The following is a 19,779-nucleotide window of genomic DNA, read 5'->3' as shown; positions in this document are numbered from 1 at the left end:
CTTTTTTTCCCTGAAATACTGTAGCAGATCTGAGGCTGTGGCTTCTTCCTTTTAAGGCGATTTCTGCTGTTTCAAAACAATGGACCCCATGTGGGGTGCCAGCTCTTTGGGAAAAAGCCCAGCAGCTCAGCCTGAGGTGTTAGGAGACTTGGGAAACTGTTGGATTTCCTACCAGCATATTCCCAATGCCTTTTTGAGTAATCATCCTAGGTGTTTTAAACAAATGTGACAGTATTAATCCCAAATTAAAACTCTGAGGTATTTTCAGTATGTTCCCATAAAAGGTGGGTTTTAGCAAATTTGGTTTTGCTTTAATTGCTTTAAAAGTTAAGGAAAGATCTACTGCTCATTCATATGAACAAGTAGAGTTATGATTCTCTCTCTTCATTTAGTAGATCCTTTCATCTCATTCAGGAGAGGAAACAGCTTTATATTAATAACAAAGCGTTTTCAAGGTTTTCCACAGTGTAGTTTGTTTCTTGCTCTACAAACTCCCTCTTAGTGCTCCTTACCAAGCCAGCTGCCTTCTGCTCTTGACCCTGAGATGGAACCTAACATTTAAATAAATCAGGACAGATAATGGTGCTGATCAGGAAAGAGACACTCCTCTGATTGTTGAACTTTGATTTTCAGTCCAAGTAGAAAACTGAGCACGTGAACATGAAGCAGCTTAAACCTTGCAGAGGCTTTCTTGGAGGTTACTGCCCACATAAAAACCCACATATTTATTTAAAACATTTTACACAGTTTTTCAGCAAAGAAGGAAAAAGGGGAAGGCTCTGGACTGAATTCCATTTCAGAGAAGTTCTGGGCATTTACATTTCTGGGCCAGAGGCAACTGCCTCATCCCCTACCCAGTTTATCTGAGTTTAAAACTCTAACTGCCAGTAATTAAGCTTAGGAAAGCAACCTGTGCTTTTAGAAAGTGTGTGGTGGGGAAAGGTACACAGAACCTGAGAAAATGCCAAATTAGTAGTGAAAGGATGGGAATGATGGGTGGCTTTCTGAGTAAGCCCAGAGGGCTGGATTAGGGCCATGAATCTCATGCTTTGTACATTACCTTACAATCTAGGTTCAGTGATGTGTTCAGTTGACCAGGCTGTATAGTGGAGAGCCTGCTCAGGTGTTCTTACGTGAGCAATATTTCATGAGGGGATACAGGGTATGCCAGCCAGTTCTATCCTCTCTCCAGGCCTTCAGGCACTGGAGAGCACACGTGTGCAGTATGACGGTCACTGTATTTCTGTACGTTTGCTGCATGAGTCAGAACCTGCTAACGGGTGGCTTTTAAACAAATTTAAATAAATACTGCCCTGTGAGTTACTATCATTATTTTTTTGTTCATCACCCATTGCTTGGATTGCTTCAAACAACTTAGAACACAATCTTGTGAAAGTTAAATGTGGTGAACATACATTGATTTTAGGTAATACTTGTGTTTTTCTTACTTTGGATGGTACCTGTGAACAGTCTGCTGGGGCTCTGGAGGAACTTCTAGCACTAAATTAGTAGTAGGACCTCTGGGATAAATTACCACATACAATATGTGAAAGTGGTAGCACAAGTGGAACAGTTGTCTTAAAAAGTCATCTAGTGCAGTGCTGGTATATATGAGAGGCTGAAGTCATAAATTGTGGAATAAACTTATTTAATAGTGTTTGTATGATTTATGCTACATGTGATGCTGGGCTTACTCATTTTTAATAGATGAAAACGGGTTGGAGAGAATGAGGATGGAGGGCAGACAGAGGTAATTTGTTTAGAGGTGAAGGTAAAGAGCTGAATTCTACATATTTTGTTAAACCTATAGAACAGGTTGTGTAACTTGTAGACCAAATATATGGAGGATCCCAACAGCCCATGCCAACATAGCAAATAAAATGAAATTATGGGAGTTTTCAAGCAAAATGTGGAGAAGCACAAGTTGGCCATCCCTGTGTAGACTAATTTAAATTAAAGTTTAGAAAGAGCTGCAGGAATAATCACAGCTATATGCAGACATGCCAAGCTTATAGGCTGTATTCTAAACTGGACTGGGGGCTTAATAAACCTCAGTGTGATGCATTAAACCTTTTCACTAATCAGGAAGGAGAAAGCTTTCTGTTACATCTGAACCTGGTGTTCTGGTTTATTGTACACAAATAAGCCATGCTTTGTAAGCCAGTTTTAAACCATGGTTGTCTGATTACAGTTTATTCGTGTGCAAGATACAATAATTCTGGGTTCAGATGTAATGCAAAGTTATTTTCTTCCTGGTTTACCCATGTTCAAGAAGGAGAGAGCAAAGTAGGAATAAGCTAGCCATATTTTATCAGCACACTGTTAACATTGTGGATTCTTGGCTTGACGGTATATCTGAATGCTCCCAGAGTGGGGAAAAAAAAAACAATTGCTAAAATGTGTTTGTTTCAAAACTAGAAGTGTAGATGTGCTTGTTGTTGAAAAAGCAATGATGACATCTGTCAGACATCCATAGGACAAAGGGTACAAAGTGGACCCTATTCTAACTTTGACTGATGTTTCTAAGAACATACAGGAATGCAGTACTGGCAAAGCATCATTCCTAAGCCCATTACTAAGGTTGGAGCTCTATTCTAATACTATGGATGTTCTGGAAAGACAAAAAAGACCTTCGACCAGTCATTCTTCTTAGCCTAATCAACTTTACAGCCTTGTTATGAGGATAAAAGGTCGTGTGAGTCCTGTTAGATGTCCAGATGTCTCTGAGCAAAGATGGAGTTAAAACAAATACATAGCATAGAAAATATAACACTTCATATTCTCAAAAATGCTTCATGTAGTTCACCATATAGCTTCTTCTCAAACAGGGTTGCAGTATTACAGTGCAAGTTTTGTTTGTGACCTTGTATATGAGTAAGTTCAAACAGTGGATGCTTTCCGTAGCATTCTCTTCTTTTTCCATGAGTATAGATGGAAATGGCCACCATACATGGTAATGCTATGGATTCCTTTGGATATAAATCAGGATGGTACAAAGAAGTATATTTACTTGATTTAGGATATATTATGACCCAGAGAATTATCTTGCAAGTAGAACAGTACAAATAAGGCGGGGGGGGGTGTCTGATTTTAGAGTGCATATTGCCATAAATGGGAAATGTTATCTTTCCTGTAATTTTACAATCTTTAGAGCATGACAAAATAGAGTTTATTTCTAGATTAATACTGATTTAGCATGGATTACAGACCTTTGAAAATGTGGAGGATCTGCACTTAACATGTTAGTGACTGTATGTTTAAATCAGATGGCTTCTCAAGCGGATTATATAAAGAAAGAGTCATGCTCAAAAAGTAGACACTGAAACTTCATAGTTGTTGTGTTAGTGTCAAAGCTGACCAGAAGATATAGTGATCCATTTGAACTTACTACCTTGCCTATATTAACTATTAGCATTGACATGAAAGGCAAAATTTGACATAGATACATACTGTGAAGCACTTTGTATTTGCATGTCAGATAGGGATGGCTTTTAGGATGCTCAGTTAAAGGACATAAGCTGTGTCCTCCTCTCCCTCCCCCCTCAAGTCAGATGTTACAAGATCTAGATGAGTGTTCCTAGAAGCTAAAATGCGTTCTGTTTGCTTACACTTAAGCAATATAATGGGACTGGAAAAGATAGCTTAAGCCCAGTCTGTGATCCCCAGGAGAGCATCCTTGAGTCATAGGGTGTTTAGGATCTCACTGTCCAAGAGTGGAGAGAGATCCAGCCTCTGAGAAACAGGATGCTACAGACCCTCCAACCATTAAAAAAATCCCTACAGGTCCTTTCTTTTCTCTCCAGAATTGACAAAGACTAAAAATGGGCCTTCACTGATACCTTGGGGTGGAAAAGGGGAAGCCAATTTTGTTGTTAGGCCCATGGAATTGGGGAAATGTACAGCAGCTCTATGGGCATACATAACTTCCTTACCTCTGCAATGTGAGGAACTTAGTTGGTGAAATAAAATCTTTCAGATTGGCCTGGCTCACCCACCCAGATTCCAGCCAGTCAATCCAGCAGTGGTACTGACTTGCTCTGATGCGAGGTGAGCCCACATGCAGTCCTGCTTTTAAAGCATGCTGTAATTTGCATTCTTTAAAAAGCAAAACAAAAATGTGTGTGAATTCTGGCTACAGTGTGCATACATTGTGCAAATTGTGGCCAGAATTTATTCCCATTTCCCTGACTTAACACCAGCACTCCCCCAAAAAAGCATATCACAACCTGTTTTAAAAGCAGAAGCCACCAAAACAAACAATAACACTTGGATGATAATGCAACAAGTAGAATCAAGTCAAATTCTGCAGTGTTTTCTGTTTCTAATGGGAACCAGCAGGAAGGAACCCATTAAAGTGAGGAGGATGGGGGGGCACTTCTTCCTCATCTCTTCTGCCCTGTCCGCATGACCCCAACAAGGTTTTGCATGAGGAAGTTTCTCCTTTCTGTGCCCAGTAAGGTGGCTGTTCTGAAGTATGGGAAGGTATTTGATGGTTCCCTAGAAAATAACTTGGAGCTCTTCAATTTGGAATAGGATCTTGGGAAAGCTTAATTGATTTGTATTTCATATATTTGGCAGAAGGACAATTTCATCAAGACTATTAATATTGAAAACACAGAATAAACCACTAGCAACGGTTTGTGCCAACCTGTCCATAAACAGAAACCCTGGTAATTATAAACCTGCTAGGTCAGAGAACAAATACCAAATAAAATGATGATATTTATGCATATATTTAAGGTGCCCTTTCTGTATCCCACCAAGGAAGTGTACAAACAAGAGCAACCAGATTGCAAACAAACCAATAAAGCTCAGTTAAAAACAGTGAAACATATTAATAATGCTACAGCAGATGTGTCTGGTATCTTTCCTGAATTTAAGGGGATCAGCTGCAACTCCAGAGGAAGTCTGTTCTGGAATTTGGAAGTGACCCAAGAGAACACCGTTACCTGTGCAGTCAGCAGGCAGACCTTTGCTAGCAGGAGGTCTTCACATGGGCTTGCCGATCTTAATCACTGAGGGGGTTCTTACTCAGATAATCCCTTAGATAGCTAAACTCTAAGCCATTAAGACTTTTAAAGGTTAAAACTGAAATCCTGAATTATGCCCAATGGGGAATTTGACACCCAGGAGAAAGCTTTCATCCTTATTGAAGTGATGTAATCACTTTTTTGTTTCCAGACACTCTTCAAAGTTACTTCCACACAAGGTGTATTACAGCAGTCTAACTGTGATGTAGCAGGGGCATGGATAACAGTTGCTGGATTGGACTGACTCCGGAAAAATGGCCCACTAGACATAGTTGTGCAAACACTTTTCTCCCCTCTACTGTCACCTGAATGTCCAGGAACGGTTTAGCACCCTAGCTTCTTCCAAGATACTGAAGTAAAGCCAAATGTAGTTATCATGGATCCACAACTAATTTTTCAACCAAGACAGGGTAGTAGATTAGGCCATTTGAAATTCAGTTCAGTAGGAACACAGAAGGAGTAAAAGACTGGCTAAATGGAAAATAAATTAGTGGCATTGCGCTAGTTATCAGCCCTTGAACTTGTTTTATTATTTTTCATTAATGACCTTTTGCAAGGAAGTAGGAAGATGGTGATGGAATCTGCAGATCTGGTTATAAAAAGTCATTGTTAATATAAAGAGAAATTGGGAAATTATGCAGGATGAATGGGATGACTTCATGAAGTTGAGTAACAGAAATGGTATGTAATATGATAGTACCTCTTGTAAAGTCATATATTTGGGAGGGCTAAAATATTTAGTATCCAGTTTTTGAGCAGTAAAAATAGACTGCAAAATCAGTCTAGGAATCTGGTTGAATTTAAAGATGATTTAACCATCAGCTGATGTTCTGCATGGGATGTTAGATTGGAATTTTTTTTTTTTACCACAGATAAGGATTTCCAAAGAATAACTACTGTCAAGGCACAGCTCTTTTGTGGTTTTTACACATTCTGCTTGAATTACAAATATTCATTCCATTCATTATATGTGTTAAATATAAAGTTGTATCCACTGAAATACAGAGAGGTACTACTCTCTTTACTGGAGCAAAATACGTGTTCTGTTTGCCAGCATTGTTACTTTAAACTTGTTATAAAGAATTACTGTGGCATTTCAGGAAACCTTTCCATGTAAAAGCTATTCTCTTCAGCTTTTATAGCTATCAAGGGAAATCCTTTCATTACTGTTGAAGTGCATCCTCTTTATCACATGACACTTTTTTCAGATTTGTCTAGCCTGTTCCTTCTCTGTGTGGTATTCACAAAAGGAAGTAAGGGACTTTGTATCTTATAAATCCAAAGATTCACTGGCGGATTCTGAGTTCATCATGAGATGTTGACCAGAGATTTTTCTCATCACTGAAATGAACAGTAGATTCAGAAGCTGGATAGGAAGATGCAGATAAGCAGTCAGTTTCCTTGAGCATCTGAATCCGTAAGTGGAAAGTAATATTTTGACCACAAAGGCCTGTAGTCCAGCTGAGATGGCTGTCATCATTCTGGATCATACAAATATGATGAGCTAGGATCCTAGGTTTTCAGCAGGAAAAAGCTTTTGGGATGAGCTATTGTCAGTTGGTAGAGCATATTCTTTCTGTGTAAACAGTACCAAATTCAAACTCTGTCTCAAGTCTTGGAGAAGTAGTTGCCAGTCTAAAAAAATAAAGAGTAGACATACTGAGTTACATGGATCATTGATTTGACCTGATATATGGCAATGTCCCATCCATCAAGTGCATTTGGGAGTGAGAAGGCAACATAGCAACAAGAGCTGCTTTGAATCCCTAACAACTCCATTGTCACCAACCAAACAGCATCATCCCAAACATCCGCATAAAATAGCCATTTTAGTTAGTTCCAAATGTGCCTGAAAATGGAGCTAATCTTACAGAGTAGTTTGCTTGGGTATTCTGGCCCAGGAAATGTGGCAAAGAGGCTGTGGGATGTCTTACAACAGCTGCAAAAGGAGCAACCCCTTTTTTAAGTGTAAAAGGAAAGGAAATCCTTGACTAGTTCATCTAAATTAATGTAAGCTAAACTTTTCTCCTGAAAATTGGGAGGAACCCAATATAAGGAACTCCTCTGAGATCACAATTTCAGCACAACCGGGTAGAAATGCTTTGACATCCACCTTCTCCAGTGATCTTTACCAAGCTGTTCTCCCTGCCCCTGTTAGCGGTAGAAAACAGTTATTTCTGCAGCAACTGGGAGTAGCCTAAAGCTTTCGCTATGATCGCAGTCAGGATCGCTGAACAAAACCAGCTAAAGTCTCTTTCCCCTCCAGAGCCCTTGAATGGATTTACTGTCCTGGTACTCCTATTCTTTGCCCAGCTGATCAGCTGCACTATGGGGAGATTTGGTGCAGCTCACTGGGGTTGCTGTACCACCAGTTATGTGGTACAGCAGTTGTGGTAGCAGTTGCAAAGACAACAGATAACTTTTTCTGTTCTTCCTTGCACTTTTCTCCCTTTGTTTTGTGGTGTCCGTCTTTCATAAAAACTTGAGGAGACAGATGTGTCAGGCAAAATATTAAGCAAAAATGGCACAGGATGAGATATTTTCTTGAGTACATTCAGATTTATTGAGGGTCATCCGGGGAGGGGTGGGGGGTAAAGATCAATTATTTTTTAAAGGATTTTTTTATTTAAACAGGATTTTAAAAAATTAAATTGGATATTTTAATAAACTGCTTTTTGAGGAAAAATATATTTAAAGATAGTTTTCTATTTGAGTTATGTTATAGACCAAAGGTTATTCATCGTGAAATAAGGATTAGTTTTTAATTATGTGACATGAGGCTGTATATTAATGCAATGTTTAATTTTTTTGGTAATGGATTTCATTAATCCATTCTCAATGTCATGCTCCTCCAGAGGTTTCTGTAAGATTATTGGGCAATTTTTCTATCTAGAAGATATTATCACAGATGCTTGGTTTTACAGTACTCGGAGCTATGAATTTGTGCCTGCAGAGATCACATGCCTCTTCTTCTCAGCAAAAATGTTATAAAATAATCATTCAGAGTTGAGGAAAAGACCTGAATCCTATTGTTCCTTTGCAAATATATGTACACAGAATCAACCACTTATCTCACACGTGCTATGCTTCAAAATTCAATGAATAGAAGAAGATGGTTGGTTCTGCACAGGAAACGAAGTGTGAGGAAGGTGGGACAGGTAGTAAAAATGAAAGTGAACCCTTATGGTCAGAATACTCCACAGGTCTCTGGATCTTTTTGTGCATAACCTGAGGTTTGTCATGTTCTTTCCCTGGAGGAGAAAACCTATAATTACAGCAGGTCATAAAAGAGACCCAGCTTACGAATATTTTAATGAAGTTCCTGTACCTACAGGTAAGGTAGGCATGCATGGAAATTATGTAGAAAATAATGATTTAAATCTTGATTTAAATTAAATGTGATTTAAATTAAATTCATCCTGTGGGTCATATCCTGAAAGTTTGCATTTTTTATAATGACATAGTTGAAGAAACGTTGAATTACACTGGAATGAACATGGATGCATCCAGCCCCTAAGTGTCTTAGGGGCTGGATGTGCTGTCCAGTTTTGCTAGGAAAAGCCAAGTGAATATAATACGGAGGGGTTCAGATTTTTGCCATTGAAGTGTTACAAAATCATCTCTTATTGGCGATAATTTGGGTAGCATGATGTCACTGTCCTCTCCCGCAACAAACCACCCTAGACAAAATCGTTTAATACCAGGTTCCAAACTGAAAGCCCTTGAATATTTTATCATAATTTATCTATGAGCAAGATGGTGTAAGGGGGAATAGAGCTTGCTTGTTCTTCCAAAATTTCCCTACATGTTAGGACATCACATTAGCTGGTGTGCCATCTTGTGTAGACATTTTACCAGAAAAACATGAGTGGTAGAATCTCACAGATGAGTCCTTGTACATCTTTACTGCCACAAATCTATAAGGATGACCTGCTTTTAGATTTTAGCACACATGGGTTCCTCATACAGGTATTGCTATAAAGGGGAGGACTGGCAGAATTTAGAACAAACTTCAGTGGAAAGGATATTCTAGTTAGGAGTGAGGCTGCAAACAGTCCTATTTAGCCTTTCCTTAAAAATCAAGGAAAATTAAGAGATCGAGGATTTAGAATAGCCAACATGATTATAAAATTCTAAAATAGAATCACCACATGAAACAGCTAAAACATCAGTTAACAGGCATAGGCACACAACACAATTCAGCCAAGGTCTTCAGATTGCCCTGTTAAATGCCATTAAAAGACTGGGAATAGAGGGAAGTCTTAGTACCAAAAGGATGTTAATATTGGCAGTGATGTCTGGCAGGTCTTGCTGGGAGAGCAGTCCATGTGTGCTGTAGGGGGTACCAATGAAAACTCCCTTTCCCTTCTTGCCACTCACTGAACCTACCTCAAAGAATACTTCATGTGTTGATCATATGGAAGGATTGGTTCATACCAGAAGAACAAGCCAATTATGTGGAGAATCAGAGTTTGTAGCATTCACTGTTGCTCTTGAAATCCATTTTCCTCTTGTAACATATAATTTGTTTTGATGGTATATTCCTATGATTTTTTAAAAAATGGACGGTCTTCAAGATGACTGCTCCCTCTTTTAAGATTAAAGGAATGCTTTGGATGATGAAGAAGCCCAGTTCATTCCATTCTAAAAACAAGATGGCATTTTTGAAAATATGGAAATTATTTTCTAGTGGAATTATTTCATTGCAGGATCAGTTTCCTTATTGAAGAGTCTACTGAATAGATTTGAGGTTGTGATGCAGTTGAAAAATAGCCTGCTAGATATACTTGAAGAAGTGGCTTTAATGGGCTACTTTACTGTATGATTTCTCATGTAATGCATAACCTTGGGGACTAGATGGTAGACTGTATGCTTGTCATAACTTTCCTTTTCTCTAATGGAATTTAAATTGTGTTTTTAAATCTAATACACTGGGTAGATGAGTGGGTGTGTTGAAGTGGGAATGGCAACACTAGTCCAAATGTGAATTGTGGCCAGTTTATACAGCATTTTTGGCAGAATTTCAGACACCTTGAAATACAGTAGGTTCTGCAAAGTAACTGGCATCTATTTTTGCTTAAATTATTATTTTTAGTCACTTAAATTATGAAGTATTTCTACGATCTGTTGATCTTGAATGGGAACACAATGAAATGTAGAAACTGATTTTATACAGAATGTTTATGAGAAAAGTATTGATTCTTGAGAGAAAAAGAAAAGCCTGTGCAGGGAGGGAAATGCTCTTACAGATATAAAATAGCACATCAAAAATAGACCTGGTCTTTCACTCATCTGGCCAGTCAGTGGGGTTTCCTTACCGGAAGTGGATGCTGAATCATTTCCTTGGTATGTCATGAATGCAAGTTATGTTGAATATTTTTTTCAGTTTGTTAATAATATAGTACTACAACCTTATTCATCACAATAGCTGTGTTGAATAATCACAAGTTTAGATAATTAGTAATTACCTTAAAAATACTAGCTTACTGTGCTGTGTTGTCACATAGTAAGAAAAAGAATTTAGTGAAAAACTTGCCTAATGAAGGAATCTTGTATGTAGTAAACTTGCTGTACAGTCCTATGAAGCAAAACCCACTGAGTTCATTGTAACTTACTAAGAGATAAAAGTATTTTTGGAATTACAACCTGAAGCTCAGCTTACATGCCAGGCACTGAATTATGTGCCTCTTTTTCCAGATATGATTTGATCTTCCTGTTGTTTTGAACCTTTGGTGCTATAACTTATGAAAGTCAGAGGAATTATCCAGTGTGTTGTTATAAGACATTTTATATTGAAATAAAATGCCTATTATACTTATTCAATGGATTTTTATATCACTATATTTTAAAAAACAATTACATAAAGCATTGTGGATTAGCAGCACGTGCCTACTGGGTTATATTGAAATAAAATGCCTATTATACTTATTCAATGGATTTTTATATCAATATATTTTAAAAAAACAATTACATAAAGCATTGTGGATTAGCAGCACATGCCTACTGGGTTACTTAAGTGATTTCTTAGTTTATTTCTCCTGCAGTCCCACTCCTGCCTACGAGTAGAATTGTGAGCTGTGTCAGTAGAAGGAGCCTTGATGTTGGGGACTGCTCCTGGTGAAACATTTTCCCTCCTTCTCTCCTTAGTTCTGTTGCTTCAGTTAAAAAAGAGCAACATGAATAAAATGAAGCTGACTGGCTGGACGAACATGTTGCTGTAGGATTCTGTGTCTCTTAGTTTGTGTTAGTATCTGTTTCCCAGGGAAATGGCAGATCTGTTGCCTTCACTTGAGGACTGGAGAGCAAATGGGCATGCTGGATCTGTGTAGGCTGTGCAACAAGCCCTGCTGATGATTCTGCAGATAACCATGTATCATGCACGGAATGTGTGATTACTCATCATCATCTCGCTGCAGCTTTGGGCTTGCTACTAACAGGAGTGAAAAAAATAGATATTCAGATAATTCAGCAGTTGATATATCGGGGTACTGGATCACATAAGCAGGACATTATTTGTAGGCTTCTCAGTTGTGAGTTCTCTCATAATGGGAAAACCCATCATTCACAAGAAAGTTTGTAAGAGTAGTACAAGAGAGCTTCCAAAGGGGCTTGTGAAGGAAGAATTCCCAGAGGATTGTTATGAATTGTACCAGCACTATAAAGTTGTTGCAACATGCTAATGAAGCCTTTTTTAGACTCTGTATAAATTCTGTATCACTGAAATCTTACTGAACTTGGGGCTTCCTTGTTTACTCCATTGTCGCAAGCATAGTGTGGAAGTACATGCGGTAATTTATTCTGCAGATGGGCCTCACACTCCTGTGCTCTCTAGACAGTGTCTCAGAAGCCGTACTGTTATTCCAAGTTTCATCCCCAACCTCAGAAACTTGCTCTGCTCAGAAACATTGCCAGCTGCTTCTCTGAGGTCCTTAATGAGACCTTGGGGGAAGTGTTGGGTGGTATTTTGGGGAGCTGGAAGGGAAGAGACCAGCATCTCCACAATGCAAGATATCAGGGCTGGGTAATTGTTTTGCAGGGAGAGAGCAATGCAGAAGTGACTTTTGCCACAGTGAGCCTCCCAGCTTCCATAGGATGCCCACAATCCTCTGAGCTCGTAGAGTTACAGGCATCTAGAAGGGATTGTGCCTTTGAGGGACTAGATTAAATATTAAAGTGGCTGAAAGTGAAGCAATTGTCCTGAAAAGTGTAAGGAAAAGAATTCCTGTCACTGTCCATTTTAAGTGTATAGAGCATCATTTTGTCAGTGTGCGCAAATTCCATCAACCTGTGGCAAGGGGGAGGTTGCAATTTCTAAATTGTGTGCGTGTACATGCCTGTAATTTTTCTGTTTTGTTTCTGTTCTGTTACAGGTGCATTTTGCTCCCCCTTCTGGGAACCAGCCCCCCCCAGCAAAGCCTTTTCCTCCTCGTAGATTCAGTAGATGAGGGTTGTAACATTTCAGAAGGTGACCAGACATCAACAGCCTTATCTGGGACTATAGCCGAACTTCTCGCTAGTCATTATGAGTTTTTTCCTCCCTGGCTTCTGCTCCTGTGCTCTGCCCGGAAGCAGAGCAAAGCTGTTACAAAAATGTTTACTGGTGAGTACATACCACAGTGAAATTTTAGCTGATCACTCACGCTCAGATGTTCATGTGCCAAATCATAAAGTACCTTTTTTGAGTGTTAAGCAACATTTGAATATAGATTTACTTCTTTTCAAGATTTTTATTTAAATTGTTGCCTTCACCCTATTCGTGACAGGTAGGCTGTTTTCACACATAATGGCAAGCAAGGTCAGGAATGGCTTGTTATGTGTGAATAGTTGTTTACCTTGAATCCTCATGGAGAATCAGTGGTCTGTTTGAAGGTTTCCATGTTTCAGCACTGCTTGTCATTATGTGTGAATTCAGTTACAGCATTTTTCTGTAGTTTACCTTTTTCTGCATCGCGTTTGGTATTAAGAGTGGCTGAAGCAGCAGTAGATGCTCCAGCCTCCATTTTCCACTGTCCAGTTCTGAGGCAGCTACAGCTGCCTTGAGCTGCCTTTTCCCTCTGTCTTCCCAATGGCCAGCTGCAGTCTGGAATATCAGCAGAAGCAGGGTATCCTGCAGCAGCCTCTCCAGTAACAGCGACCTTGGAGACGACGCTCGGCACTGGTCACCACAGTGCTCTGGACGGGCCCTCCGAAATAGTTGTATGCTTGCTCTGCTCTTGAGAAGGCAGCTTTGCACAGGAGAACATGGTGGTCGTGCATGGTCGTGGCCAGACTCCCATTCTCTCCAAGCCTTCCCACTGCCCCTTTCTTGTCCATGGCATTCCAAAGGACTCGGCAAGTCTGCCTGTCCCCCACCACAACTGAGCAACACACACATTCAGCCAGCAAACTTTCCTGGGCAGATGCCCACACAAAGCTGTTCATTTGGGAGGTCTCTCTCCATCCCTGGTATGTGTGTCCATGCAGAGATGCCCTCCATGCACCTGGGTGCAGGGAGAAGTGGACCCTGGCAGCATGTGTGAGTCCTGGGCACAGGATTGGTGCATAATGAGATGGATCCCCAGTCATGGGGTTAATGGGATACATACTGCTATTTGGAGAGAAGACGGTGGCGTGTGGGAATTGCTCATGAGTAGTTCACACAAATGTGTGCTTATAGGACACATGGTAAGAAGGATAATTTTGTGGTATTGCTTAGTGTTACGTGTGAACAGTCCCTTAGTATATACAGATACAATGGCTTACACATTTTGTGTTACAACCTGGAATTGAAATGGATATATTTGGTATTGTTACCACTATTTGGTATTGTACACAAGCTATTCAACAATGTGCAAAATATTTTTGTGGCACAAACAAAAACAAGTTGTGACAGTTGCATTATTTTAGAAAAAGAGTCGTATGATATTGAATCCTTAGAGGGTGATGATTATACTGTCCATTCCCAATGATTTGGAAAGGGTGTGTGTAACATGTTTACAATAAAGACTTGCATCATCTACACCTGTCTTCTCCAACCTCCAGATGTGTTGGACTACAACCACCATCATGTTTAGGAGCTTGGGAGGAAGGTTGCATTTTCAAAAAACCCAAAAAACTAGATTTGTTTTCTGGATTGGAAACTATAATTGCAAGCTCATTTCATGGGTGTAGCTGCATTTGATCCTGGGAGTATGCTGTTGGCAAAGGCGATCAGGAATCTTCTACAGCTTGTTGATCCGGTCTTTGCTGAATTGTGAGCTCATTTTATCACTCTGCAGTGCTTTGAATAAAACTGCAGTTATAATAATGCTACATTCGTACAAAGTCCTACATCTTTGTTCTCTATAAAAACTCGCTGGCTTCTTCAAGAGCATTGGAATGAAATGAATAATACATTAAATACATGATCGACTTCAACACTGGATTCTGGGATGGTGGGCATTCATTGCAGAAGAAGCAAAAAGAGTGGAAACACACAGACCTTGCAACACAATATCCATTCTAAAACAGGGGTGGTCCTTTAGGAATTTCAAAAGAATTGCACATTTAATTGCAACCACACTTAGAATTTACAGTCTAGTAAGGCCCTTCTCATCTCATGTTCAGCTTCTGCCTGCAGGTGCCATCTTTTTGTTGTGGCACCAGTGGCCTAACTCTGGCATAGTTGGATGTAGAAAGAGAGTTCTAGCCTGCTGACTACCTTTGATTCAGCTGGTTTGATGTCCTGGCAAGGCCTTGGCCAGCTAGATCAAGGTATGTTTAAAAACGGACTCAAGAGCCTTTGGAACTTGAATTCTGAGTCTGTGAACATCTGTTCAACTTAACTGTGTCATCACTTCCTATATCACAAGAACTTCTGAATGGCATCTCGTTTGTGTGGACTGCTTTCAGATCCCTTTAGTGAAAAGTGACAGATTTCATTTGCTCATTATGTGATTGTACGTACCATAGCTCAAGGTCTATCTGACGATAGTAGCTTCTTGGAATGAAGGGTCTTAGAATGTGTAAATTGTTTGAAGGCTCACAAGTATCACATTTTATTTCACTTTCATATTTAATTACTGCTATCCCTCTAACCCTTCTGCGTACTCCCACATAGAAATGAAAGAATTATGCCTCAGGAATGCATACTTAAATTTCTTAAATTGTGTATATTAAATGAATGAACTCCTGACAGACATAGCGCTCCAAGTTCAGAATCTTCTCCTTATCTTATCCCCTGTCATCAAGAGCCAGGTAGGACAAAAGGAAGACATAGGGACTTTCGCTTTTGTTCCTCTGTTTAAAATTTATAGAACAGCTGGATGGCCCTGGCCGACTTTCCTTTTGGTGGAGGAAAAGGGATTAGTGCGGCCAACGATCCAGTGTCTTCCAGGTTGCTTTCTTCCCTGTTCTCCCAGCTCTCCTATACCGATCCCCTTTTCCCCTTTCTGACTATTTTGAAGTCACCATTGCAGACTTCTAAGAAAGCATTCCTTGGTAGCAGAGAGGGGGTGAGTGAGGCTCTCTTCTATGCACAGTCTGCAGTCACTGGGAAAAAGAGTTGCAGCATTCTGTGGTGCCCTGGCTCCTGTCTAGGTGCCATAGACATGCTTGCTTAATAAAGGATTTAACTTGCATCTTGTATTAATGTTTCATGTGCTTCCCGAATATTGTGCATAACAATCACTTAAAAGTAAATATGGACATTTAGCCTCTCATCCAGTGTTTGCTTTGTGCATCTCTCATATTCACCAGCATCTTGCAGCTTGTAACCAAAATGACCATTTTTCCTCAGGATAAACTGTAGTAATAAATACATGGAGTGGCACACTAGGCAGTGCTCTTCTCTCTCCTTTCCATTGTTGTTGTTTTTTTGTTTTACTTCTGCAGATACTTGTATATTGCGTAACCAGCCTGTCTTACCTCAGTTCATCTTTATCCCAGAAACAAAAAGCTGACAGTCCAAACGTTTTGCTCACGGTAGCCAAAGGCATGCACATGTGTCTTTGTTTAAAGACAACTGAGGACCCAGAACTTTGCAGAAGCAAGTTAGTATCTATTTACAGGGCAGAGCAGTTTATTTTCATAAGATGAAGAGGAAAAGTCCTCATTTGTTTATAAAGAACTCAGCTAATAACTTAAGGCCTGAATAGACTACACTGTTCAGGTAACGGTTCAAGTACCATGCATGTTACCTTGGGCTCTTTAGATAATATTTTGTCTGCTTGTTGAAAAAAAAACCCGCTTTATGTAATAGTTAAAAAAAAAATTCAGTATAAAGAAATGTAGTATCTATACAACTTTTGTAATATTTTAATGTAACCTGTATCAATAAATAAAATGTATCAGGTACAATACTTGAAATGATTACTATTTAATGAATTTTGTACTTGATTGCTTGAATTTATAACAGTTACAAAACTGCAAGAAATTTTGGACATCCACCTGTGCCTCAAGGTCAAATAATTTCAGTGACTGATTTTAAACTACCCCAGGCTATTAATTTATCATGTATACTTGTTTGTCAAGTATCATGTTTTTCAAAGGAAATTATTGTTAGATGTTCATCCAAAATATGTCTAACAGGCAGATTCATTATTGAAGTACTTTTGATGTTAACTTTCATTTTAATTGGAAAAATAATGGTAACATTAAATGTAGACTACCCTAGGAAATCACATCTGGACTAGGTGTAATGTGCAATTTTTTCTATTTGCAGTTCTGCAGCTCGTAATCTGTAACATTTAAATCAACATCTTAGAGGAATCTATTCTGGGCAATTGAGTAAGTTAGTTTGGAGAAGTTTACTTATTAGTAGAGCTATTCAGTGTTCCCAGATAGTACAGTATTGGGAAGCAAGGCAAACATATCAGCATTTGGAACTTTTCCAACCTGTGTTGGAAACTATTGCATCATTGGTAGGACTGGAGCAAAGGAAGAATCAACATCAGTGCAGGTATTTCAAAAGTCTGTTTGCCATGGCCTAATCATGTGGAACAATGTGTGATTTAACCAGCTGGGTAGCTGATTGACAGGACCCTTACATAACACAGTCAGCTAACTCCTATGCAAATAAAACAAGAATTTAGGGTAGTTTAGCAGAGTACTCATCGTGGTTCCCACTTTTTTTGGAGAGGCAGTACAGTTGGAATGTTGCTATTGCCAGCCAGAGGTGGCTTATTGTGCATGAAAGTTTTGATGTCTCTTTTACTCTTTTGCAACATTTATAGCAAAGCCTGATGTTACAAATTTTTGCCTGGAACTGCAGGAAGGTCCACGTCTGGTGTGACCCCCTGCCTTCCTACCATGATGTTGACCCAGTTCATATCATCTTTCCCAGCTGGTTTAAACCAGCCACTCTGTTTTGCAGCATGTTCTTGGTGCTCTGAGGGGCCTATTTTTTAGTCCAGCCCCCATTTGTAGCTAATGTGAGATTCATTCAGGAAGGGTGTTGTGTGGCTAACAAACCCCATAATCCTAAAGAGCTCAGGGATTCCAGGTAGGTTGTTAAACATGCTAACAAAACATCCTTTCCATTTTAGACCATGTGACAATCTAGCAGCATAGATGGGGTCTCAGTGTCAAACCATGGATCAAAAATGATCAAGTGAATTGTGCCAGTGACTTTCTCTGTGCCTGTCAGAGCAGTTTCTGAAACTTTCTGAGGTGGGGGGTGCAGTCCCATCTGACAAACGTGAAGACAAGCATGAGGATCTCCATGCCCGGGCACTGCAGTCACTAATACTGTAGGATTTGCACCTGTGTGCACCTTCCAGGGCTCCGACTTTGCCTGTGTCGGAACACCCCAAAATCTCTTTGCTTTGGGCCAGGTGAGAAGACATGATCGAACAGGAGATTAGCCCATGTGTTCAGCAGGGCACATCCCCAGCTCACCTCCTTACACTGCAGCCCTGCACAAGTTCTCTCAGAGGACTTGTGCTCAATGGGACTTAGTTCCAGGAGAATATGCATAGGATTATGTACAAATAATTTCCAAATAATTATTTTATGAATTTTCACTATTTTGCTATAACACACCTAGAGGTTATCACACCTAGAGGTTACATAGAAGAAAAACAAAGGAAAAGCTCATTGTGTAGAGAAAGAGAGAGAGAGAGAGAGAGATCAAAGCTATGTGATGAAACTGAAAGTAGATACAGTGTTTAACAGCCTCAAGTAGAACAGTATCCCCTTCCACTCTATGCTGCTCTACTGGTTTGGTTATCCTGTCACAAGCTTTTCTACCCAGGAGACCTATGTATGTTTAGGGTGACGTGGTTTTTCCTTGTTCATGGATTCTAGAGTGAAGTTAAATTGGCAACAGGGAAGATGCGGACAGAGGATAAAGTGGAGTTGTAAAACAGATGGTACCAAAGGCGGTCCACAAATCCTCTTATTGGGAGCCCTTGAAAAAGTAGTAGTGTAGGGGAGAGAAGATGTACTCAGTTTGTTTAGGTGAACTGCAGGATACCTGTCTTCAATGGCATTAGAACAGGAGTACAGATTGGGCTGGGCAGGGAAGGAGTCAGAACCAGAAGGGGGGGACTGTGCTCCCTATCAAACCAGGATAGGGTTAAGAGATGGTGGATAGGTCTGAATTCACTACTGCCTGAAGGAAGAAAAGAAAGATTGCCAAGGAGAGTGGAAATGATACTCCCTCAGACCACTTCCTTATGGTTTATGGCTGTGGTTAAAAGGGAGTGAACCTGCAGGTTGAGGTTCCTCACTGGATCACTTAAAGAAAAAAACCCTGTCATTTTCAGATGAATCTGGTGAAAACTTTCTTGTAGAAGACAGTCTTTGCTACTTCCACTAGGAAGATTTCCAGGGCAAGCGTGGCATGCAGTACCAGATTTAATGTTATGCAACCGAGGCATTATTGAACGATTCTTGCAGACTCTCCTAAGTCATTGACAGATTCCTACAGAAATGTCAGCTCTATCCACCAGAGAGATTGCTGCTATTTTTACATATTGGCTTATCTTGAGATGAACAGCAAAGTCAATCAGAAGTCTTTGAATTCTTGACATTTTTGGATGGTGTCTGTGCCCCCTATTCAAGTTGGGCTGTACTGAAGTAAAGTCAGAGGTTGCTATCTCAAGATAAGCTAAGCATTTAAACAAGCTGTGAAGGGCAAAGAATCCTGCTTAAAAGTAAACATTGAAATTTAAGGGAGAAAGAAAACAAATATGGTTCTATGCTCTGGACCCTTTTCACTCAATTGTTTTCATCATTATTTGGCGAGGGATGTAGAAAATGGTTGGTGGTTGGTAGATTACAATGCAATGCTGATACAGATCAGACAGTTATGTGGAACAAACTGGGAAATTTTATGAGATTCATGGAAAAATGGATAAAATGCAGTTCAGTAGTACAGCGTGGAAAATAATAGGCTGGGTGCAAGTTTTCCTTCTGCCAGCAGGAGCACTTCCTGAGCAGAGGTCCATTAGGACTCACTAAACTACTTAGGAATTGTATTGCATTTAGTGGTATATAAATATTAACAAATAACAAAGAATTGTTATCTGTAATCCCTCCTTCTGTTTTGGAGGCTTCCCTAATGGCAAGGAATTGCAATTGCAAGGAGTTTCCCACAGGAAATTGCACGGAGAGAGAATCAGCAAAGACTGCCTTCTCAGTCTGCCAGCAGAAATGTTCTACGAAATCAGAATCCTTCTGTGAATGAAAATAGCTTTTCTGTCCCTAGAGGTAGGCTCTGGATGCAAGCCAATACATTTGGGCAGAAACCTTTGCATTACTACAAAATGATGGGAAAGGAAAGGATGTG

At 39.7% G+C, this 19,779-nt stretch overlaps 1 protein-coding gene across 2 annotated transcripts in view; it reads left to right on the top strand.

Annotated features, from left to right (window-relative positions):
* Positions 1 to 19,779, top strand: part of ANKRD50 (ankyrin repeat domain 50) — a 52,425-nt gene that overhangs the window by 12,425 nt on the left and 20,221 nt on the right. For both annotated transcript variants that reach the window (XM_044428723.1, XM_044428724.1), the window contains exon 3: positions 12,401 to 12,630. In XM_044428723.1, the coding sequence (XP_044284658.1) occupies positions 12,401 to 12,630 (230 nt within the window). The remainder of the gene's footprint in view (positions 1 to 12,400; positions 12,631 to 19,779) is intronic.

The sequence above is a fragment of the Varanus komodoensis genome, unplaced genomic scaffold, assembly GCF_004798865.1.
Source record: "Varanus komodoensis strain SLA01 unplaced genomic scaffold, ASM479886v1 scaffold2, whole genome shotgun sequence".
Classification (NCBI taxonomy): Eukaryota; Metazoa; Chordata; class Lepidosauria; order Squamata; family Varanidae; genus Varanus; species Varanus komodoensis.
Note: the sequence above shows the minus strand (reverse complement) of the source record. Positions and strands in the feature narration are given on the sequence as shown.